Source organism: Coffea eugenioides, unplaced genomic scaffold (assembly GCF_003713205.1).
Source record: "Coffea eugenioides isolate CCC68of unplaced genomic scaffold, Ceug_1.0 ScVebR1_750;HRSCAF=1480, whole genome shotgun sequence".
NCBI classification, from domain to species: Eukaryota; Viridiplantae; Streptophyta; class Magnoliopsida; order Gentianales; family Rubiaceae; genus Coffea; species Coffea eugenioides.
The window spans coordinates 1-24,747 of NW_020864618.1; the positions used below are offsets into that span (position 1 = coordinate 1).

The 24,747-nt window shown below is 35.5% G+C and overlaps 1 protein-coding gene, 1 long non-coding RNA gene and 1 other non-coding gene across 3 annotated transcripts; 2 read left to right on the forward strand and 1 right to left on the reverse strand.

The window, feature by feature from the left end:
* The first annotated feature begins 1,553 nt into the window (after nt 1–1,553).
* On the forward strand, nt 1,554–2,500 carry LOC113758829. The gene is made up of 3 exons (XR_003466860.1): nt 1,554–1,614; nt 1,813–1,927; nt 2,426–2,500. It is a non-coding gene; the product is annotated as an uncharacterized LOC113758829 (long non-coding RNA).
* Nucleotides 2,501–5,597: 3,097 nt separating this feature from the next.
* LOC113758830 (quinone oxidoreductase PIG3-like) lies at nt 5,598–9,356 on the reverse strand. Its single transcript, XM_027301551.1, has 6 exons — nt 9,339–9,356; nt 8,263–8,442; nt 8,074–8,155; nt 7,763–7,870; nt 5,963–6,124; nt 5,598–5,859 (listed from the first exon to the last, which is right to left on the reverse strand). The coding sequence occupies exons 1-6, from the start codon at nt 9,354–9,356 to the stop codon at nt 5,654–5,656; spliced, it is 756 nt and encodes a 251-aa protein (XP_027157352.1). The 3' UTR covers nt 5,598–5,653.
* Nucleotides 9,357–22,409: 13,053 nt separating this feature from the next.
* Nucleotides 22,410–22,516, forward strand: LOC113758831. The gene has a single exon (XR_003466861.1). It is a non-coding gene; the product is annotated as a small nucleolar RNA R71 (small nucleolar RNA).
* Nucleotides 22,517–24,747: the final 2,231 nt, after the last annotated feature.

Consider the following 24,747-nt stretch of genomic DNA (forward strand, 5'->3'; position numbering starts at 1 on the left):
TTTTTCTCTCCCATTTTTTTGTCACCTTTTCTTATTATCTCTTACATGATCATGGTTTCTTTGATAGCTTCTGTTGTTATTCAGTTCTGCAGTGTTGGACTTCTTCATACACACTGGTTAGTTATTCTAATTTTGTTCTTCTTTTACTCTTTTCTCTATATTCTATCCTTTAATTTGTACATCCTTGACATGCATTTTCTGATGCATTGTTACTTGCATCCTTGACCATCAATTGTTACTTTTTTTTGGACCACAATTTTTTGTGTGATCTTGTAGATCGCTCACTATTTTTTCATCTGGCTACTCACAGGTTTTATTTTCTCACCTTCGTTTTCCCTTTTTTATGTATAATTTCTTCCTTTTTTGCTTGCCATAAGTTTTCTGTTAATTCTTTTTTTCTTTTGGGAGCCACAAAAAATCTCTCTCGGCCTCTAAGAAGAGGAAATAAAAGGGTGTTCCAAAAAAAACAGGCAAGTCTCCTTAACTCGCTAAACAAAATCATGATCTGTTAATATTTTGTTTTGTTTTCTTATCACCTAGATTGACATGATTTGCATATCTTGAAGACTAATGGAGCACGAGAAGAAGGAAAGAATAGTTCAGTTTTTGGCAAAATGTTCACTTCAGGTTTGCCTTTGGTTTTTTTTTTTTTCTGGCATTTTTTTGCTAATCTTTCCTTGGCTAAAAGCAACAAATCACCTTTCCCCCTTCTTTTGTGTCCTTTGTATGTTATGCTTTTGGATTTTATTACAAAGGAATATATTCAACTTAAAAAGTATTGCATCTGTATGAACTGGATGTGTAATTTTGGAAATGCATTTTAGATGTTTAGTGCTTAATGTTTGGTTATTAATTGGGAAACACAATTTCTTCACTTCATGCTAATCCTTACGCTTTATTCTCATTTTCTTGTTCCTTATTGTGGTCTCACATATCCTATGATAGATTTGATGGTCTAACATATTAATTATCTATGCTCTCTCATAAGTTTCAAATGTTTGTTGTAGCTTGAGATGTTAAGATCTACGAATTCTTTTCTCAAGGTGAGCATTGTCAGCTCTCTGTCTTTTTCCCATAGAGAAAAGTTAATATAATTTCATTTTTTCTTTTATTTTTCCTAATAAATTGGATTTTTCTGATATTTATTTATTCTAAATTTTTGTTAGATGAAGGAACAAAGCAAAAAGGAGGCTAATTTTTTTCATTTAGCCTTAAAGGCATGTTTTGATGTTTTAGTGTTCTCTTCATTTTTTTCTTAGCATTTTACTATAGTTTTCTGGTCACTTTACCCTATTTACTATTCTTGAAAAAAGTGGAGTATGAAATTTTGTGAAGGTACTGCATTTCCTTTAGATTTAGAGTCAGTTTCTTTAGTGTATTACCTATTTTAGTAAATTCATCAATAAGAGGTTGCAAGTCTTCTTTGGCTACTCCATTCCTTTAAGATCTTTAGTCCAGGTTCAATAGCATTTGTTTTCACCCTATTTCATTGAAAGTTATGATTACTGATGAAATCATTATAAATTTTTCCAATTCATAAAATTGGGGAATATTACAATTCTGATCTTGCAGGTGAAATATTACAAATTTCCTCCAACACTTTAATCAGATTTTGTAAGTTTTTGTTGATCCCTTATTTAAAACAGGTTCTATATGGTTAAATGTGCTTTGCTGCATCCTTCCCTTTCTATTACTGACTTCTTCTTGTTTTTCTTGCCATATGCATATCTCGATTTTTCCCATGTCTATGAAGCATCAAAACACATGTAAGAAATTTGAGAAATTTTTCCCTAACGCCTTCTGATGTTATAGGTCGAAATAATAGAAATATGTCTGCAGTTTGTCTTGCCTATGCCTTATTCACATATCTTGCTCCAAGAAGATTGTCGACCTGCTTCGTTGCTATTCTATAAATGGTTATACGCAGGTAAATCGCTACTCTCAACTCTTGTATCTGTTTTTAATTGCTAATCTCTTGGAGAGGTCTTCTATTTAAGATTTTTCCCCATGAGTGCGAATGTGTAATCTTTGTCATGGTGCAGGGTTTTTACCCATAATATTTTGATTGGTCTATTTGTTTAGACAAAAGAAAAAGTGTGAGGTTGGATATTATATAGGTGCAATCTTCTGATGAGTTTTTTCCTTCAGCCTTCTATTTTATCAAAATACCAGATTTTGAACAAATGTCATGAATCAGAAAAGTCTATGCTCAATTATAGATGGTAGAAACTGAATGTGAAAATTGGCTCTAATAATTTGAAATTCACTCCTTTAATTCATTAGTGAACAGTTTGATAATAGTAGCCTTCCTACTTTTTATCATGCAACTTATTTTAGATGGGTTTTCCTTCTGGGTTTATATTGTGTATGGCATGTGTTTTTAGCAATTAAAGGATTATTATATGACTAATTAATATGTTAACAGGTTAGACAAAATAAGTTAGAGCGGGACTAATTGGCAGTGGAGTGAGAGGAGTCTTAACATGGGAAAGAACAAGCATAGAAGGCCTGTTAAAGATTTATCAATTGACAGAGCAACTCCGTATGAACTTCAACTAGATGCTGCCTAAGATATATGTAATTTGGTGATAAAACACTGCATTCTGCTGAATTATTTTGGTGGTTCTTGATTCTCATTTTGCAGAATTTAAGTAGTGAACTCTACCACAAATCCTTGGAAGATGCTGCTAAGGTATAATTTGTTCATTATCTTTCATTTGCTAATCACCAGATAACATTTTGTTCCATGTGTGTTTCTTGTATTAGGAACAAAAAGAGGTTTACTTGAAATATCACACCTAGATAATCAGTTATTACAAAAATGGCTGGTCTGTGTGTCTATCTGTTTTTTGCATATGATGTTTTGATTTGGACAAAAGATTAAAATGTTTAGTATATGTATGTCTGTGTATAAAAGACTATTACATGTGGAGAGTTTATTCCTAGCATGTATTTAGAGACCATTAACAGGTATAAGATTAGGAAATTATGGCTGCATATTTGCCCAATGCAGTAGTTTTGCTAGAGAAGTTTTGCTCAGTTATACTTGGCTTAGTGTCTTTAGATCTCAACATTTTACTGTTGCTTGGGTAAATATTTTTGCTTTAGGAATCAGTGTTTTTTTATTGCCTTGAAGACTGCAGGAGGTAAAAAACATTTACTCATGTTGATATATTCACCAAGATTTATTTCTGCCATTTTTTGGGAAGTCATTTGCTTTACGATCTTATAGAAGAGATTTTTATTATGGCTATAGCACAACGTATGGTAGCACAGGCATGATGTGGACATGATTTGCTTCAAAAAAGCAGATTTTGTTTGGGAAAAAATCATATGATTTGCTTTAGTATTTGTATTTAACATGTATCTGCATTATAGGAGTTGAATTTTTTTGGAGATTTTAATATTTCAGATTCCAATCTCGGTCCTTTATGTTTTGCATTGTGGTTAAGTAGAACCACCCAAAAGAAATAAGAGGTTTAGCTGGTTGAAATTCATCATATGCAGAATTTGATAGTTTTCTTTGATGAAAAAATCTAGATTTGTTTTTCTTTACCTTTTTCCGATTTTTTCAGTTGGATTTTTCTTTAATTTTGGTTTCTTAATCAATTTGGATGTGAAACTTTGGAAATGCATTCAGAATTCAGATGTTTAGTGCTTAATGCCTATTTATGGTTTGGCAAACACAAGTTCTTTGCTTTCTGCTAATCCTCAGGCTTTGTTGCTATTGTTTTGCTTCATATTGTAGTTTCACACACCCTATGCTAGATTGATAATAGGTGGATATAATGAGTGGTAGTAGTGCTGATGTGTTAGTCTAGAGAAATTTTTAATATAATTGCATTATTTTCAGTGCTTAGTCTAGAGAATTTTTTAATAAATTGGTGATATTGATAGTAGGTGGATATAATGAGTGATAGTAGTACTGATGTGTTATGTTTATTGTGGTAATTTACTGATAAGAATTCAGTTAATTGAGTTTTTCTTCAACGAAGGTAGGAGAGGGCGAAGAATGTTAATTTGGGAGGGATGGAAGAAAATTTTTTTAAACAAGAGCAAAATGTTTTATGCAATAAAAAATGTTTATGTTTAATTATTCTTAAAACTATATCTATGTATCATTTCTGTTTCTTTCATAACAAAAAGTTAGAACAAGTGTTTCATTCTATTTATGTCAAAGAACACCAATTGAAGAACATGAACGGTACATAATGGTCCTTAATTTACATGGTTTTAGTTTTTCTAGGTAAAAAGACGTTTGCCCAAGAATGAGACGTCTTAGCTACTAGATTCTGAGCACATTTTAGAATTGGGGAAGTGAATTGTTATTTTGTTTAAAAACTTTAAATAGCCTTTTATATTTCTGTATCTGTATAAGAAATGGTTTTGTTTTTGTTTTCAAGTTGTGTTTTTGCTCGACTAACCTATTTAATATTATTCATTTTTAGGTTAATTGAAGTGGATCGTGATGAAGCTTGAAGCATTAGTGATGGTAATTCTGCTAAAAGCTTTAAGATTTATTTACGCCACTCAAAATGTTTAGATTTGATTATTTAATCTAAGATATATAATTTTGTCAACATACACAGTGAAAGCAGATTTTTCCTTTCTTTCAAATTTTGTTGTTCTTTCATAAATAGCTAAATGTGAAAAATCTTCTTCATGTAGTTCATTTTTTTTCTTTTCTTTCACATTTTCTGAATTTGTTGTCTCACGCTTTGCCAGTCATTTTCTCGATATTCAAGGCATACAATGATGCTTGGCATAGAAGATTATTAACCATGTGGCTGAAATTGTTGGAGACAAATCAAATGCCTAAATGGCAATTTGTTTGGATAGAGTATGCAATCATAGTGGTTTGTTTTAATAAGTTCTCATTTGATGTAGGATAATGCTTGACTGCCATCAGCAGATTCTGATAATAATTTTGCTTTGATCTCTCAAAATCTGAATTCTTGGTCCCTTTCCTTTTTTTTGGTGTTTGTCAGCCTTTTTTTTTTTTTAATGAATTTTAACTGTTCCTTTTTCCCCCTGGGATTTTTTTTTGGCTGGTTCTCCGTAATCGCTTTCTACATTTATGTCATATATGTTTTAACTTTTCAATTCCCCAGACTAGAAACTTGCACAATGTTCTCTGAAAGTTCTTTTTCTCCTTGTATCTGACTTGATCAGAACTGAGGATTACGGGCGAAGTTTAGTCTCTTAGTTTCATTGGAGGAGTATTGTTGATTGCATGTTGATATTGGAGTATTTTGTGGTGAAAACCTTATGGCAGAAGAAGTTATTTGAGAATTTGAGGTGTCCAAAAAGCACTACGAAACAAGACTATAGTTAGCTGTTCAAAGTATAGGTACTTTTGGATCAGTGTAACTTTTTATTGTATATCTTGTTTCCTCCAAACGTGATTGATATTTACATTACTAATGTACTTTTGGATCAATATAACTTTAGTTCTATGTCTTATTTCCTTTGGATAAGATTGAAATTTACATTCATAGAGCCAATTTCAATGTAACTTTTATTTGTTATTTATCTTTCATTATACACTACTGGGCATCATCGAGCAGACTCTACAATTAAACACCGCGAACATAAACTACAAAAGCCACCACAATTCACCATAAATATGGGATCTTTACAAGTAGAAAGAAAACTAGGTGTTATCAGGAATTAGCAGGATCTTTCCTAGATTGCCATGTTTTTCGATCAACCTATGTGCATCAACAGCTTTGTCGAATGTGTAAGTCCTGCCAATTATCGGTTTGATTGAACCTACTTCAACTAATGGCCATATGTTCTTCTTGACTAGCAGAAGTAGCCTTGCTTTTTCAACCAAATGTAAAGTATTTAAGTCTGCACCTGCCAACAGTAAATCAAGTCATTTTAACATGTATGTAAACAATCTAAATGCAAGTGAGAGGACCCATTTGTTTCTTGTAAGAAAATTCCATATTAACATTACCCATAATTTCAAGTTCCATATCCTCAAGCGCCTTGCTGTTGAAATTTACGAATCCCCATGGATCTTCAAATCCAATTATTATCAACTTGCCACGGTACGCGAGGCTTTTGACATTCTGGTTCAAAAAGTTCACTCCAACACAATCAAGTATGTAGTTGACCCCTTATAAAGGACATATGCCAAAAGAACCAACATTAAGTTAGACTCAAATGCAACACGAAGAAGGCATACACAATTGCTCAGGGAAGCAAAACAAGATTCACATGTTTAATGGTCAAAAAAGAACTACAAAAAGAGTGGAACAGAAATAAAACATGGCAGCTTCACAATATTTTTCCTATAATTTTGTCCATCTAAATTATATGACCTTGCTTCATTTGACATTTTCTAGTTGTATTGTGTAGCGGTTCTCCATTAATAAAACAGATTACTATAATTCAATATCGACCTCGACATGAACAGGGAATGTAACACTCCAAATTCCTCAATTATTATTTTTCCTATAATTTTGTCCACTGAAAGCAAGGTCATATACTTCATTGGCACCTCCAATTTTAAGTTAAGGTCTGTTTGATAACATATAAGAGTGCTAAAACTCAACTTTTTCAAATATTCAGATGTTTTGGGTGTTTGATAAATAAAAATCCATCCACTGAACTTGTTAAGCGGTGCTGAACTTCTGTGTATTTTTTTCAGCACAAGAATCGTAACTGAATGCTAAATTCTGATAAGAATCAACAAAATTACTTCAACTACCTTATCTTATCTACTAAATCTATCATTGTTTGTTAATTATGTCTACAATTCTTATCTAATTAAACAATCTGATATTCTCTATTCAAAATTCTTATCTAATTAAGTAACCGGATATTCTCTATCTAATGGTTGTCTACTTCTCTTTTCTCCCTTTTTAATGACTTTCACATCTTCTCCATACTTCTCATATAATATATTTCATCTTTTTTATTAATTTGATTTAAAAAAAATATTGTCATTTTTATATCTAACAATTTTAAACTAATTAAATCATCGGTTCTATTTCTTTTTTGGATGAAAAGATATAAGGGCAAAATCATAAATTTCAACTTATTAAGCATTCAATTATAAATGTTTATCCAACAGTATAAATAGGTTCAGTATTAAAATTCAGACATTCATGTATTTCTTTTCAGTGCTTAAAATTTAGCAAATTAATTGTTTAAGTTTTCAAATTTTAGATTCAATTTTATCAAACGGAGCCTTACAATCTAAATGTTTCAATTTAAAAAAAGCAAACTTTGTTCCCCAATTGATGTTATCCTACCCAAAAAGAAGCAAGTTGAATCATACCATGATTTCTGTAGCTAATTGAAAAAAACACGCAATCCTTTTGACTCAATTATCAAAGCAATAATCAAGACTAGTGCGAAAGGCATGCCCAAATGCATGCAAAATAATACACAAAAGAAAGTTACAAGAAAAGAATTGAGGGAGTTGTCAAAAATTATCATAGTTCGTAACTTATCCTCGATTATTTTAAAAAAAAATTTGCATGAGGGCAAAAAGGAAAGGCAAAAGTGGCAACACCGATGCCCTTGCTCCCATGGTTGACATGTTAAAATGGATAGCCAAATGAAATAGAAGAAATTGAAACGCTGTAGGCTCCATTGACAATTGTTCAAGTTCCGTTTCTTGACTCGTTAGTAAAGTTGACATCAACAGCCTTCCTTGGACCAAAAAATATTATAGATGAAAGTCTGCCAAAAATCACAGTAAAACTAGGAATGCAAAGATTTTAAAGTCCAAAGAAGACACCAGTACCAGCCCCATTAGTTTCAGCTTTTACACGTTGAGAGAAATCCTCCTCCTTGTGGTTAATGCAAACATCAGCTCCTAATGCTGCACAAAGTTCAACCCTTTCCTTGCTTCCTGGTAGCCAATAAAAGAGATAAATTACTCAACAACTAAAATTTTGGCAATTTTGCACTCGAATAAATGAATTCTTCTTCAATTTTAACAATTAGAAATCTATAAAATGGTATAATGGTATCAGTAAATAATCATATTAGATTCCTTTACATACAGCAGATTCAAGACAATCTTATTAACAAGTCAAACAAGAGCAACAATACCTGCGGTTGCAAATACTTGACAGCCATAGTGCTTCGCAATCTGAATCGCCAATGTTCCAACTCCCCCTGCTCCTCCATGTATCTGCAACTTAAGGAACTCAAACTTCTCATTTTGCTTCAAAAAAAGGAACGAGGAAAAGCCAAGCTACACAGACCAAGGTTTTGAATTTTGATGACATAACAAATTACCAAAACTTTTTGACCATTGGTAAGCTTGTTCATGAGAAAAAAACAATGCCAAATGAGACATGCTGCACGCGGCAAGGCAGCAGCAGAAGCTAAATCCAACTTTTTTGGAGGTGAAATGATATGATATGCAGGTACAGCCACTAAATCAGCACATCCTCCTCCCTGAAGGAGAGCACAAACCTACAAATAAAATAAAGTTATGATACAGACATGTAAAGATGATCTACCATCACAAATGCATTTTAAATTAAAACAAAATTGGCTTAGAAAAAGACATTGAGCTGCATTTGGAGAGAGCCAAGGTAAAGCTAAGCTACTTGAAATCAAGTGACCTTAATTCATTGGATCATTTCCCTTTTTTTAACCTTTTTACACAAGCTAAGCAGCATTTTGAAGAAATAACTACTTATCCATATCCAACACTTTTTGTTATTCAAGATCATGATATAGCACATTAGCAACGTAAAACCAACACCCTTCTTGATAGAGATAAGTGCAAAAATCCACTAAGGTTTATAGGAGGCGTGGAAAGGATGTGTCACATGCCCAAGCATTGATTTGGCATGTTTTTGATGACAAGGAACCACCTTGGAAGTTGGTTCGAATCATATTGAGTTTGTTTTCTGATTTTCACCAGCAGGGGTATTTTAGTAATTTAATTAGCTGCAGGGATTTTATATTTATGCTAATTTTTTGTTTAGTAATTATTATTGGTAATTAGTATTTTAGTTATTATGGGAATAAGAAAACTTAGATTTATAGCTTTTTACTAGAATTCCATTCTAGTTAGGAGCTCTAAGTAGGATTAAAGTTGGCTTTGTTCTAGTACCTATAAATAACGACTTCTCCAAAAAGAGAAGTCAAATTTTATCGTTAATAAAATTTTTCTGCGGACTTAATGTCTTTCTTAGGATTGTGTGATACATCCTAACTTCAAGTGTGATGCCTAAAGATTCCTAGAATTACTAATCAAATTTTCATCTTCTTAAGCATATTGTCTCATCCTATTCCTAGTTGCTATTTTAAATTCCAGTGAAATTCAATATCTGAGCTTTCCACAAAGCTGTTGTTCCTACCAAGTCTTCATGCTGCATCAATTTTGGTAATCAGAGCCAGGATTTCCCATGACAACAAGAAGTGGGTTGAATTTTAGGAGTTGAATACAGACAAGGAACGGGATAACATCATTAACCTTCTCTTGAAGAGGGTTGCTGTGTTAGAAGACAAAAGTTTTTGATGTAAATTCTAATACTGAACAACAGGAAATTCCAGAATCTAGAGGCAACAATGGGTCCGGATCTGGGGCCAAAATCAATGGAAAGGAACCAGAGCATCCCGAACAGCCTGAAGACAACCAAGACTGAATCTGGTAGGAGTGAAAATAGATTAAATCAATCTTTTGGAAGACCACGAGCTTCTCTTCTTGACATGGCTGATGAGATTGTTCAATCGGCAAGGCAAGGGAGACAAGCCACTTATGATTTGGCAGGAGACATCACAAAAAAGGCAAGAGTTGATATTCCTGATTTCGATAGAAGAATTGATCCTAAGGTTTTTTCTGATTGGCTTGCTACTTTGGAATGCTATTTTGATTGGTATGATATAACTGATGAGAGAAAGGTTAAGTTCGCTATCATGGAACTTGTTGGACGAGCCCAATTGTGGTGGAAAAGAGTCGAGCATGATCTTCGACTTGCTGGACAACTAGCCTTGATGTGGGAAGAGATGAAGCTGCATTTGAAGAGAAAGTACATGCCTCTATATTATGAAGCTGATCTTTTGATGATATGAATAGCTTAAGGCAGGAGGGAATGACAGTTGCTGAGTATATGAACAAGTTTGAAGAGCTGAAAATTCGCTGCAGAAGAACAAAAAATTCAACACAAGCTTTATCCCGATTTAAGTTGCGCTTGAGGCTTGAAATTCGCAAAGAATTGATAGGACATAATATCTACATAGTTGATAATGCATTTCAAGCAGCTCTTACATTTGAAAAGAGCCTGTGACAGACACTAATTAAGAGGTTCAATACTCAAGGCGGGGAGGTAGTTCCTAAAAGATTTGCTGCAAATAGCAAGCAATATATATCAGTAGCAACTCAAGCAACTTCCAAGCCTGCAAAGACAAAAACTAAGGCTTCCAAAATCGATGAACTAAACAAGAACAAGCATGCACGTTTCAAGTGCGGTTTGAAGGGACACATAGCATGGGAGTGCCCGAACAAGAGAAACTTGCACATTGATGCCGATTTCGGAGATAAAGAAAATCTAAAGGTCGAGGAGGATGAAGGTGCTGATGATTTGAACGAGATGGCACGACTTAATGTTGGTGATTTGGAAGAGGAAGAAGAAGACACTCGTATCTCTCAGTTGTGAGGCATATATACTCACAAAAGAAAGACTGACGAAGAACTTCAATCTTTCAGAACTTAGTTTGCTATGGACAAGAAGAAACTAGAAAACTCATTATTGATGGTGACAGTAGCATGAACGTGGTTTCAGAGTCTATTGTACTACGGCTAAAAGTTGCCTACGGAGCCACATCTTGAATCATACAAGGTTGCTTGGATCAACAGTAGCTCTATTCCGGCAATGAGACATTGCTTGATGTTTATTAAACATGGACCTTACAGTGATTCTATATGATGTGATGTTATTCCAATGACTGTTTTCCACATACTTCTTGGTCGACCTTGGCTATATGACCAAGATGTGGATCATAATGGGAAGTCGAACACTTATGCATTCAAGTTTAATAACCACCAAATTGTCTTAAAGTCTATGAGTGCTGAAACTATAAAGAAGTTTCACAAGAAGAAACCAATCAAACAAGAGAATTCAAGGGTTAATGAAGTGATCGAGATGAGGAAGAAGCCTCTTCACATTTTGAGCAACAAGCAATTTGAAAGGAAGAGCAAGGAGCAAAGAGTTATCATGGTATTAGTCTTCTAAGAGGTGAAAATTTCAGTAGTTGTCAACTCTGAAGAAGCGCCTCCAGAAATTGTCAAGCCGCTGTCCGATTTTTCTGATGTAGCTCCAGAAGATTTGCCACATGGACTACCACCCATGCGTGATATCTAGCATTAAACAGATTTCATACCAGGTTCTCAACTCCCTAACTTGTTTGCCTATTGCATGAACTCAAGTGAATCCGTTGACCTTAAGAGACAAGTGGATGAGCTCTTGGACAAAGGACATATTCAAGTCAAACTAAGTCCTTGTGCCATGCCAGCTTTATTGATTCCAAATAAAGACAGAACCTAGAGAATGTGTGTAGATGACGGGATATTTTGTATCAATGCAAGTTTAATTCCGATTTTACACCCGTTGGACTGCAAGTATACAGGTCGCAATTGTAGTACAAGATGTATATCGGGTCGATCCCACGAGGAGCAATTCAAACAATTACTAAGCCCTTATTTTCTCTATTATTTAGACTAACAATTAATTTGAGCAGAGAAAATCTAATGCTGTAATCTACAAATCTGATATACAAATCTAGTTTAACAAATGCTGAATGCAAATAGAGAAATTTCACTTAAGGAAGATTCTAGGGATGTAGATTCCACTTATGGCATAAACAATACAAATGAATGGATTTACTTCTTGCTATTATTCTTGCTTAACCAGAGATTTATTTCCAAGATTACCAAGTCTCATTTCCATGATGAAATGGCTTAGAGCAATATAGATTTCCCTATTTCCATGGTGAAATACTACTACAACTCTGTTTTAATTCATGAAATACTCAGTAATCCACTTAAGTGTATTTCTATTTTCATGAACATACAACTCAAGCTCTACTCATGTGTTTCCATTGTTATTACCAATTCTCATTGAACAATAACAACTGTAAACAAGTTATTGGTGATCAAACAATAACAAGAAATCACAGCTACACAAGTAGACAAGTTAACTCAAGATATAACAAGTGTAAATCACATTCAATTAGTATTATTTAGCCATAAGTTTCATCTACTCCCTAGATGAAGGAGTTTAGCTACTCATGAATGATTTAACAATCAAATTCACAAGTTTATTAATGCAAAACATCATAAAGTACAAGTATAAGAAAGATAAAAGAAAGCTTAGCCAATTGAAGGTGAAGCTCTCCAATTCCTGCTATGTTCTTGCACAATATGATTACAAGTGAAAACTCTCCAAAAAATGCTTCTCCAAGTACTCCTATCTAGAGAGAAAACTTGTTGCAAGAAGGAAAACTAGCTACGTATGGTCCTCTCTGCTTCTCCCTTGTGTTTCTGCATAAAAGGTGAGAGAAATTCCATTCCTCTCACTTCATAATTTCCTCCACTTAGATTTTGTAAAAAGAAGTCAAAGATATGATGTTCCTTTTGTCCACACTCATTTGGTCTTCTCTTTTATTGCAGAAGCATGTGCCACCGATTTCTGTCCCTCAAAATAGCTGTAAAAGTTGTGAGAAAGGTAAAGAAAAACGGCTGTGCCACTTGCTGAGGAGAGAGACAGATCCGAGCCTCGGATCCGAGGAGTGATAATGGATCCGAGCTCGGATTATAGGATCCGAGGCCTTCCCATGATGGATCCGAGGTCGGATCGTCCTGACCTCGGATACACTCCGCCAGAAGTACAGACGAGGGGTCGGATCCCTCTTGTACACACGGATCCGAGCTCGGATCCGTGTTGAGCATTTTTCCAGTTTTTCACTTCTTCCCTTTTTCTACATTTTTGCTCCCACTTTCTTGTGTACTTTGTCCTCTGGATGACCCTGACATTTCTTTCAACTTGTGCATGAATTTCATACATCAATTACCTTCACAATTTCACAAAATTACGCATTAATCCACTCATTTATCAATTTCTTAACTCTTAAACAATATTTAAGCAATCATCACCAAAAGAGTTTAAATATGGCTTTAATCTTCTCAAAACATACCAAAAATTCATGCCAAATTCATACAAAATGTACGTTAAATATTCACTTATCAAATTCCCCCACACTTGAATCATTGCTTGTCCTCAAGCAATTTTACACAAAACTTACTCAAAATATTCAATAGAGAAAACAGTATGCGTACTCTTGTCAAATTTAATTCCTCAAAAACCTAGAAACCAATTATTATGCCATTCTCAGATTACACTAAATACTCATAATATTCAATTAAATAAAAATAATTATGCCTAAATTTTGACAAATTCAAATCAATTCTCTCATTCTATCCTAATTCCACAAATAAGTAAATCACATAGTCAATTTTATGGCCTTCCTCATCCCAAAACTTAACAATTTAGAGGGATTTATTCACAATTCATTTTATTTAAATAGTGAAAACGTCTTTTTACGTGAAAATCAACACTTTTAGGTGAAAATTCCCGGTTACTCGACATTTCACTCATTTAAATTGCCAATCATACTCTTAATTCCAATACCTTTTTACGCGAATGTCGACATTTGTAAATGCCAACCCCCGGTTACTCAGTATGTGAATCATTGGAGTAGAAAATTACTAATATTATTTTTCTCTCTTTTTTTTTTTTTTCAAATCAATTTCTTTTTCCCTCTAAGTATAATTAAAGGAAGAATTTGGCCTTTCTTTGACTATATCAATCACTTACTTATAAAATTAAGTAAAAATGATAAATATCATTAATCTTGCAAAACTCTAAGCATAACTTTTCTTATTTAAGCAAATATACTTTCTAAAATGTAAAAATCTTACTTGCATAATAATTCATTTCAAGACAAATAAGAATTAAACTTTTCCAAAATACACATAGCTTGTTATCCAAATGGAAGATATTTTAGAAAAATTTTGACAGAGTTTCCCCATAAAAATGGATGAAACTCCCTGCCAACAACCTCATTTTCACAAAAATTATCCTCATGACAATATCTCCAAATATAATTCCAACATTTTTAAGCTCTAAACAACTAAAGTCATGCATTTCAAGACACAATCACCCATACGATAAAGTTATCCCTCCCCCACACTTAAAATCTACAATGTCCTCATTGTAGAGGAAGGTAAAAGAACTGAAACTTCCCTCAAATAGGTGGTGATGCAATTTGAAGCCCTTAATCATCACGATCATCCAAATTCTGCCCAAATTGAGACAACAAGGGTACCAAACACCATAAGTAGCACAAGATGATTCAAATAAAAGAAAACTGAAATCACAAAGTTTGTCTTAACAAAAGAAAAGAAAAATAAAGAAATAAAAGATCTAATCCGCTAAAAAGTATCATGGTTGCTCGGAACGAGGGTCTACTGCCTCCTCGGCTCCATGATAACCCTGTGAAGTACCAATATGGCCCTCCTCCTGATGAGGTGTCGGAGTAGGAGACCGTCGGATATGAAAATGATCCTCGATCGCACGAAGGCGGCGATCATGTCGGTCGAGGCGCTCAGTCATCATCCGCTCCGTCTGGTCAATGCGCTCGACGACTCGCGTCTCCATACAACAAATAGCATTGAGAAGCTCTTGCCACTTGGAGCGCGGTTGAGGAGGTGGTCGCGGAATCGGAGGAGGAAGAGTCTGCTGTGCCTCCGTCTCTTGGGTTGCCGCTTGTGGTTCAGTGTGAGGCGGAGGCTGAGTGGAAGTCGATGCTTCTCCTGTGTCCCGGACCAAAGCAGCTCCAAAATCAGTAGAAATACCCAAAGCGTTGAGTATAGAAGCATTTACCTCCTCGACAGACCTAGTTACCACCGCTCTCTCGGTTCCACGAGGAACCTTGAGCTTCTCAAACACGAGGGATAGCAGTCGAGGGAATCCGAAGCAAGTCTCGCCGGCCCTCATGCGAGCTGTGGTCCGCATATAGCTGATGATAATGCTGGGTAGAGGAATGCCAGTCAACTGCCTACCCAATCCATGTATCATCTTATCCAGAAAATAGAGATCGCTATTTCGGATCTCCCGTTTACCACTCTTTTTCGGCACCACATTAAATGCAAAAAGATAGAAGATCAGGTGGTATCGATGCTCAAAGGAGTCGGCATATACCGTGAGTTTTTTCGAAGTTCCTCGCTCACGGTACTGACCCTTTAGACGCTCCACGGCTTCTCCCACTTGCCAAGGGTCTCGAGCCTTGAATTCCTTAGTCAGTTTGACATCTTCGCCTTCGTCTATGAGTTGAACGAAACGTCGCAGTGCCTCTCGATTGAGAACCACTTTCCTGCCTCGAACCCACGAGACGATGAGGTTGCCACTGTGACTCTGCTTGTTCTCCACATTGGCGTAGAACTCCCGGACCAAGTTGGGGTAGTAGTACTTGGGCAATTGAAGGATGTTCTCCCATCCAAGTCGCTTGAATGCTGTCGAAATATGGTAGTGCGCATCCACCTCTGGAGCCAAGTGTTTCTCAATGATGATCTCCTTGGCTAGGCCGGCTTCATACCACTCTTGGTTTTCGAGCGATGTGAATCGTGTGGTATCGTAATCTGGCGGTGGCTCATCACGGCTAGTGGATGCAGTCTTCCGGCGAGATCGAGGTGGTGACTCAGGCGAAGGAGATTCTTCCTCAGGCGACTCCTCATGCACAGAAGGTGTATGTTCTTCACTTGACGATGGTGTAGGAGTACGAATACGAGCCCTCCTTGTACGAGCCATAGCACCTATAAACAAGATGAGTATGTATTAGAAAAGATAGAAACTCGCTCATTCATATTAAAATAGGAATTTAAGAAAATTTCGGCAGAGTTTCCCTTTGAAAAAGGGCTAAACTCCCTGCCAAAATGTCCCCAAATTTAAACAAATAAGCTTCCTAACACTTCTCAAATCCAATTCCTACACTTAGAAAGGATATTAGCAGTAAAGAAATTATTTCATGCATATTAAGTGCAAACAATTTTAAATTATATCTATTTGCAAAAATAAACATTCAAACACTTGAGAATATCATCAATCCAATTCATAACACTCGTTAACACTCAAGTTAACTACACATGACTCCCAAGTTATCCTAATATTAATTATTTCAAGTAAAAGTGGTTCAATGTGCTTAACTTGATCGGGAACACACACTTTTACCCAATGGGCTATTGCTCTAATGATAGCATATCATTTTCAATTATAACATTGATTTATACTTCTCGGAACAGTTCATATATTCACTGAAAGCAAAATTCACAAATTTAAACCACTAAAATGCTCAAGCCCAAAAATTGAGAAGGAAATCTCAAAACTATCACCAAATTCATAATTTTTACACAAATAAGCATGAAAATAATTATTACAGCTGATTTGAGCACAATGTAGCACAATTATATCACGAATTTGCAACAATTAAGCAAAATGTATTGAAAAACAAAAAATATACAAAAATGAGAGATATAAAATGTCACAGAAATTCGAAATTTGTTACCTCAAATAGATGGAATGATGATGGAGGATGATAATGATGCAAAAATGGAAGAGAAACAAGCCCAGATTCGACCTCAAATTGCTAGATTTCAGTTTGGCCCTATTTCGCGTCTTGAAGATCAAAACCCCTCAATTTGATGTTTTTGATTCTAAATTGTTGAGGGTTAATGCTCTCAAGAGGTTAGGGAAGGTTTTATTGTGAAAAATTGGGAATTTTATGGATGAAATGGAAGATTGGAGGAAAGGGGATAGGGTTTCGAAGAGAGAGAGAAGAGAAATCTGGAAAAAATGAGGAACCGAGGCCTCGTTTCCTTTCTTATCGCGAAGAGATCCGAGGTCGGATCCTTTCTGGAAGGCCTCGGATCCTACATGGCTCGGATCAGCCTCAACAGAAACACAGACGAGCCCTCGGATCTATCTGGGTTGGAAAAGATCCGAGCTCGGATCTATGGATCCGCGGTCGGATCTGTCTGGGATTTTAGGATCCGAGCTCGGATCCTGACTTCTCTGCACTAATTGCAGAAACTGCAATTTTTCAAACTTTTTCTCCCTTTTCCGGCCAATTCCAAAACACACATTGGACAAACTTTTATCAATTCTAACCTCCCACGCACATGCAATATACCTTAAACACAATATCCATCCTCTCAAAACACAACAAACACATTTACATTGAAAATCGAGGGGTGAGGTTCTTTGATCATTTTTGCATTTTTACATCAAAATGGCATTTCTGAGCATTAAATACACATCAAATGAATCCATGAACCTTTATAACCATGATATCACCAAAACTCACTTGAAATGCACAATGTATGTATAGGCATAGAAATTTTAAACACTTAAAACACAATTTGGTAAGAAAACTCCCTGCCAACATGATCTTCAAGTGCACCTCCAAGATGGATGATAAAACTCCCGTATCTCCTATAAACAAGTGAAATACATCTAATTAGTCAATTAACTTACACCAAAATGTAAGAAACACATAAAAACACACAAATACACTATTATTATTAGGTTGCCTCCCAACAAGCGCTTTTGTTTATAGTCGTTGGCTCGACTTTCCTATAACTTCTTTAATTCTCCTTTGCATTTCCTAAGGAGTAAATTACCCCTTTAGGAACTTTTTCTCCTGCCAAATAGAGCTTCAATCTTTGGCCATTTACTTTGAATGGAGCACCATTTTCTCCTTTTATTTCCACTGCTCCATAAGGAAACATGCGAACCACTTCAAATGGACCGGACCATCGAGACTTAAGCTTTCCAGGAAATAATTTAAGCCTTGAGTTAAACATCAAAACCTTTTGCCCTTGTTCAAAATGCTTAGGGAGGATATGTTTATCATGCCAAAATTTCACTTTTTCTTTGTAAATCTTGACATTCTCATACGAAGTCAACCTCAATTCCTCCAATTCGCTTAACTCAAGCATTCTCTTTTCACCTGCAGATTTAAAATCAAAGTTAATTGCTTTAACAGCCCAATAAGCTCTATGTTCTATTTCCACAGGTAAATGACATGCTTTCCCATAAACAAGCTTATATGGAGACATTCCCAACGGCGTTTTAAATGCCGTTCTATACGCCCATAAAGCATCTTCAAGCTTGTTTGACCAATCCTTTCTTGATCGGTTTACTGTTTTTTCCAAAATGATTTTAATTTCCCGGTTGGCCAACTCCGCTTGTCCATTAGCTTGAGGATGATAGGGGAGTGACTTTTTATGCCTGCACCCATATTTAAACAACAAAGTGTCAATAGCTTTATTACAAAAATGCTTACCTTCGTCGCTTATTATTGCCTTTGGGACTCCAAACCTACAAAATATGTTCCGTTTCAGGAACTTAAGCACAACTTTAGCCTCATTAGTTTGTGAAGGAATGGCCTCCACCCATTTAGAGACATAATCAACTGCTAAAAGGATGTACTTGTTATTATATGAGCTAGGAAATGGTCCCATAAAATCAATGCCCCAAACATCAAATAACTCAACTTCCAAATATGTAGTCAAAGGCATTTCATTCCTTCTTGAGATATTACCGGTTCTTTGGCATTGATCACAACTTTTCACCCAATTTCTAGTATCTTGGTGCATAGTAGGCCAATAAAATCCAGATTGCCATATCTTTGCTACAGTCTTAGTAGTACTAAAATGACCTCCCGTTTCAAGAGTATGACAATGCATTAAAATGCTATGTACCTCCTCCTCCGGAACACATCTTCTAATTATTCCATCTGCACAATGTTTGTAAAAGAATGGTTCCTCCCAAAAGTAATGTTTAGCATCATTTAAGAATTTTTTTCTTTGATGAGAATTCAAATCATTAGGTATCACTCCACTAGCTATAAAGTTAACTAGATCAGCATACCATGGTGACTTATAAATTGCCATTAAAAACTCATCTGGAAATTCTTCTTTAATGGACAAATGGTCATCTTGCTGCATGTTCTCCAGTCTAGAAAGATGATCTGCAACTAAATTCTCGGATCCTTTTTTATCTTTGATCTCCAAGTCAAATTCCTGCAACAATAAAATCCATCGAATTAATCGCGGTTTTGCATCTTTCTTATTTAACAAATACTTGAGTGCTGCATGATCAGTATAAACGATAACTTTAGATCCTACTAAGTATGATCTAAATTTATCCAATGCAAAAATCACTGCTAGCAACTCCTTCTCTGTTGTTGCATAGTTAACTTGAGCTTCATTTAACATTTTACTTGCATAATAAATGACATGAAGTCGCTTATTATGTTTTTGCCCAAGAACAGCCCCAACTGCAAAATCACTTGCGTCACACATTAATTCGAATGGCAAGCTCCAATCCGGTGATGCTATGATAGGTGCGGAGACAAGTTGCTTCTTTAACCTATTAAAAGCAAGTAAACACTCATCAGTAAATTGAAAAGGAACATCTTTTGCAAGTAATTCACATAAAGGTTTAGCAATCTTGGAAAAATCCTTAATAAACCGCCGATAGAATCCCACATGTCCAAGAAAGCTACGAATGCCTTTCACATTGGTTGGTGGAGGCATTCTCTCAATAACCTCTATTTTGGCTTGATCAACCTCAATACCTTCTGAGGAAATTTTGTGGCCTAACACAATACCTTCACAAACCATGAAGTGACATTTTTCCCAATTGAGTACAAGGTTTGTTTCTTCACATCTCTGCAAAATTAGATCTAAATTATTAAGACAATCATCATAAGTAGATCCAAATACAGAAAAATCATCCATGAAGATTTCCATAATTTTCTCATTAAAATCAGAGAAAATTGCCATCATGCATCGTTGGAAAGTGGCCGGTGCATTGCACAATCCAAAAGGCATCCTTCGAAATGCAAAAGTACCGTAAGGACAAGTGAATGTAGTTTTCTCTTGATCTTCTGGTGCAATGACTATTTGATTGTATCCTGAAAAACCATCCAAGAAACAATAAAATTCATATCCGGCCAATCTTTCTACCATTTGATCAAGAAAAGGAAGAGGGAAATGATCCTTCCTAGTAGCTGCATTCAATTTTCTGTAATCAATACAGACTCGCCAACCAACCACAACTCTAGAGGGAATCATTTCATCATTTTTACCATGTACTATGGTTATCCCCCCTTTCTTTGGTACTACATGGATAGGAGAAATCCACACACTGTCAGAAATTGGAAAAATTATACCTGCATCCAACCATTTAAGGATTTCTACTCTTACCACTTCTTTCATGTTTGGATTTAACCTTCTTTGAGTCTCAACCACTGGTTTAGAATTTTCTTCCAATAAAATCCTGTGCATACAAATAGTTGGACTAATTCCTTTGATATCAGAAATTGTCCATCCTATAGGCTTTAAATGCTTCCTCAAAACACGTAAGAGCTTGTCTAATTGTTCCTCATTTAATGCTGAATTTACAATCACAGGCAGTGTCTCTTTTTCTCCAAGAAATGCATATTTGAGGTGCTTAGGCAGCGGCTTAAGCTCAAGCTGCGGTGCTTTCTCACATGATGGTGGAGGTAGCCCTTTGCTCAGTCCTAACGCCTCGTATGCATTTCTCCTTTTATAAGGAATTTGTGCCTGCAAAAATTCAGTCATTTCTTCAATCTGTTCCTCTTGTATACCTATACCATTAAGACAAAGTTCAAGAGAATCATTATCAAGATTTACTTGACTCATTTCTAATGCCAATTCATCACATATGTCAACCGAATAAACATGGTCGGTAAAAGAGGGATATTTCTCTACTTTACTCAAATCAAATTCCACTTCCTCTTCACCGATTTGAAACTTAAACTTACCTCGTTTGACGTCTATTATTGTACCTGCAGTGGCCAGAAATGGTCTACCAAGTATAATAGGTACATTTACATCTTCCTCCATATCTAAAACAACAAAATCGACAGGAATAATAAATTTCTGCACTTTAATGAGCACATTTTCCAATATGCCCATTGGATGTCTAATAGACCTGTCAGCCAATTGCAAGGAAATGTTAGTACGCTTCAACTCTTTCAACCCCAATTGCCTAGCCACAGTTAAAGGGATCAATGACACACTTGCACCAAGGTCACAAAGTGCTTTAGAAAATTCTACATTACCGATAGTGCAAGGAACTGTAAAACTCCCTGGATCTTTCAATTTGGGTGGCAATTTGTTTTGTATGATTGCACTACATTCTTCTGTTAATGCAATTGTCTCACTGTCTACCAACTTCCTTTTCCTGGTCATTATCTCCTTGAGAAACTTCGCGTACGAAGGAATCTGCAAAATAGCATCCACAAAAGGAATGTTAATATGTAATTGTTTAAAAATGTTGACAAATTTCTCAAATTCTTTGTCATTTCTTGAAGGCTTCAATCTTTGAGGGAATGGCACCGGTGGAGGAATTGGTGTTGCATCTTCCATTTGCAGTTCATTTTCCTCTATCTTTTCTTTCCCTTTTTCTTCCTTGCTTCCCTCTTTTAACTCACTCAATTTCTTATTCTCTCTTTTTTCAAACTCTCTTCCACTTCCAACTACTGGCGGCTCAACTAATTCCTTACCACTACGGAGGGTTATGGCCTTCACATGCTCCCTTGGGTTCACTTCAGTTTTGCTAGGTAAATCCCCTTGGTTGCGATTATTAACCGCATTGGCAATTTGGCCTAATTGGACCTCAACATTCCTGTACATATTGGTGAGTTGGTCCATTCTTCCCTCAATTCTTTCAAACCGTTGAGTAGTGGCACTAGCTAACTTTTCAATTTTATCATTTGATGCATTAGCTAGCTTTTCGATTGCCAATTCCCAAGCTGGTTTGGACTCATGCAGTGTTTGCTTTTGTTGAAAACCTGGTGGATTAACTGGTCTTTGTTGGTTCCCTTGATCTTTCCATCCAAAATTCGGGTGATTACGCCATCCTGGATTATAAGTATTGGAGTATGGATTGTTTTGGGGTGGACGGTTGTAATTGTTGAGATATTGAACCTGTTCACTGCTAGAACACATAAAATCATCATGATCTCCGCCGCAAATGGTACAACTTGCAACAACTACTCCTTGATTAGAACTAGAACCAACTTGCCTATTAAGCATCTTAACCACATTATCCATTTTTGCACTTAACATATTCAAGGTATCTACTTCAAGCATACCTGCGGTTCTCCTTGAATTACCTCGTTCGTTTGCCCATTGGTAGTTGTTAGCAGCCATTTCTTCGATCAATTGCTGAGCTTCCTCAGCTGTCTTTCCCATTAAAGCTCCTCCCGCTGCTGCATCTACATGTGTCTTTGTTGGATAGGTGAGACCATTGTAAAATGTTTGGACTACTAGCCAATCGGGTAGACCATGATGAGGGCATCTTCTTTGCAATTCCCGATAACGCTCCCAAGCTTCATACAATGTCTCTCCTTCCTGTTGAGAGAAACTTGTTATATCCATTCTCAATTTAGCAGTTTTTCCAGGTGGAAAGAATTTATTAAGAAAAGCCTTAGCTAATTCATCCCAAGTAGTAAAAGTATTTGGAGGATGAGATTGTAGCCAAACCTTAGCCTTGTCCCTTAGTGAAAATGGAAACAATCGAAGTTTAATCGCATCTTCACTAACACCATTAAACTTAATTGTATCACAAATTTCAAGAAATGTTGACAAGTGAGAATTTGGATCCTCAGTAGCATTACCTCCATATTGAGATTGTTGTACCATTTGAATCAGTGATGGTTTTATCTCAAAGTTATTAGCGTTTACCGTTGGTCTTACAATGCTAGTTTGAGATCCTTGTGCTCCCGGTAAAGCAAAATCTCGCAGAATTCTCCTATTTGATTCATTTTCTGCCATTTCTTCCTCAAATTGTAATTCTATCAAAATATCTTCTATTGGCTGCCAAACTGATAAGAGTTTATTTTACGTATTTTTTGTGTGTTTTATTAGTTAATTTTGGTTTGATTATTTAGTTTAATAACTAGAATAACTAAGGTTTTGGTAAAAAACTACATTTTATGTTAAAATGGCTAAACATTGCATTTTATGGATTTTTATGGTAAAAACTTCATATTTTGTAGGTTTAATGATTCAATCATCAAATGAAGTGCATTGAGAATATATTTGGATTATTGATGATGGATTAAAGTTGTGAAAATAAAATATGAAGTGTAAAAGGAAGAAATGCAATTTGAGGACAAAAATCAAGAAAAGTCAGCTTTCACAACTCAGACACATTTTTGTATTTTGACTATATCAGGAGCTACAATGATCGGATCAAGGTGATCTTGGTACCATTTTGAAGCTAAGAGATATATCTACATTTGGTATGAAGACATCAAAGTCCAATTCAGCCGTTTTCTTGGTCAAAAGGTCGAAACACAGAAACTTATCTGGATGGTCGAAAGCTGAAGCCCAGAATTGACCAGTCTATGGTATTTTGACCATATCTCAGTCCACCGATCTCCAAATTAGATGATTCTTGAAGCATTGGAACTCTAATTCAAAGGGCTACAACTTTTGTGTTTTGCACAAAAGCCAGTTCAGCCTTCATCATGGAGAAAAATGCAGTTGAAGTGAGGTCAAAAGTAAAAACGTGTATGGCAGCCGAATTTCTGTAATTTGCTCAGCCATTTTTCTCATCTTCACACTACTTTCCAGCTAGAGTTGGAGAGAAACGTAGGCTGCACATGCTTCAGAAGACATAAGGAAGAGATATAGCCAAGGTTCCAAGTCAAAAGCCATTATTTTTGACTCCCTTAACAAATTCAGATTTGGAGAATCAAAGTGGAGAGTCATAGCAGAAATTTTTGACTGGTAAGGGGAGGACTTTGCATCAGCTTATTATATGCAGAGACATTTGGAGATGAAGGAGGAATGATACGGGAGAAGCTTGGAGTCTGCAAAAATGTAGCTTTTCCATTCTCTTATTGTTAGATTAGTTTAGTATAGAGTAGTAGTTCATCCTTCTTGTTTATTAGCTAGGCAAAGATGAAGAAGGAGATGAAGAAGGCAAGGAAAGAGCTCATGTGACAAGGGTTATTTTTCCTTTCCAACTCTTTATCTTTTGTATTTGATTCCAAGTTTAGCTAATATATAAGTTCTGGATTTTGTGTTTAATATGTTTAGTTAAAGTTTATGCCTAGAGTTATGGTTGAACTTGCTATATTTTGTTAATGATGTTTATTTGGTTATTTGGTCATATTATTTTGAGCAAGCTATTTATCACTTTTGGTTATCTAATCATGATTAACTGGCCATTAATTATGATAATCTTAAGGTGTTAAGTTTGCAATGAAAATTGGAATTTAACACTAGTTCAAAGAAGTGATAAGCCTAGGGAGTACACTCACGAAAGTAGAGGTGCACCTATGCGGCTTAAGTGACTTGTTTCATGTAATTTCATAGAAGAAATGAACTTGTAGTTAATTTCATAACCACGAGAGTAGGTATGACTTAATTACAAGTATAGTTGATTCACTACGAAAGTAGGTTTCACATACATTAGGAAATTACGCCATAACTAATCAAGATAATAGCATTCACTTAACCGATAATCTCAATTGCAAGAGTAGTAAGGAATTCCATATCTCTAGGAGCTTTCTGGTGTTATTTTCTTAAATTTTATATTTGTGGTAGTCTAAATAATAAAGGAGTTTGAAAACATCGGTAATTGTTCATTCTTCTCTGTGGGATCGACC